Source organism: Myotis davidii, unplaced genomic scaffold (assembly GCF_000327345.1).
Source record: "Myotis davidii unplaced genomic scaffold, ASM32734v1 scaffold1608, whole genome shotgun sequence".
Taxonomy (NCBI): Eukaryota; Metazoa; Chordata; class Mammalia; order Chiroptera; family Vespertilionidae; genus Myotis; species Myotis davidii.
Window position 1 is genome coordinate 390105 of NW_006299164.1, and position 263 is coordinate 390367.

General features: G+C 62.0%; 1 protein-coding gene across 1 annotated transcript in view; it reads left to right on the forward strand.

Moving 5' to 3' along the window:
* LGALS4 (lectin, galactoside-binding, soluble, 4) overlaps positions 1-263 on the forward strand; it is an 8288-nt gene that overhangs the window by 3052 nt on the left and 4973 nt on the right. The window contains exon 3 of the mRNA XM_015571068.1: positions 1-168. This exon is cut by the window's left edge and continues 79 nt beyond it. Within this exon, the coding sequence (XP_015426554.1) occupies positions 1-168 (168 nt within the window). The remainder of the gene's footprint in view (positions 169-263) is intronic.

A 263-nucleotide genomic window follows, 5' to 3' on the forward strand; every position in this document is an offset into this window, starting at 1 on the left:
GCCGACATCGCCTTCCACTTCAATCCCCGTTTTGATGGCTGGGACAAGGTGGTCTTCAATTCGCAGCAGGGCGGCCAGTGGGGCAGTGAGGAGAAGAAAAGGAGCATGCCCTTCCGCAAGGGCACCCCCTTCGAGCTGGTGTTCATGGTCCTGCCAGAGCACTACAAGGTGGGAATTTCAGGACCTGGCCTTCCCTCCCCTCTCCCCCTCCCGCTCCTTCCTCCCTTCCCTCTCCTCCCTCTTCTCCCCGCTCCTCCCCTCCC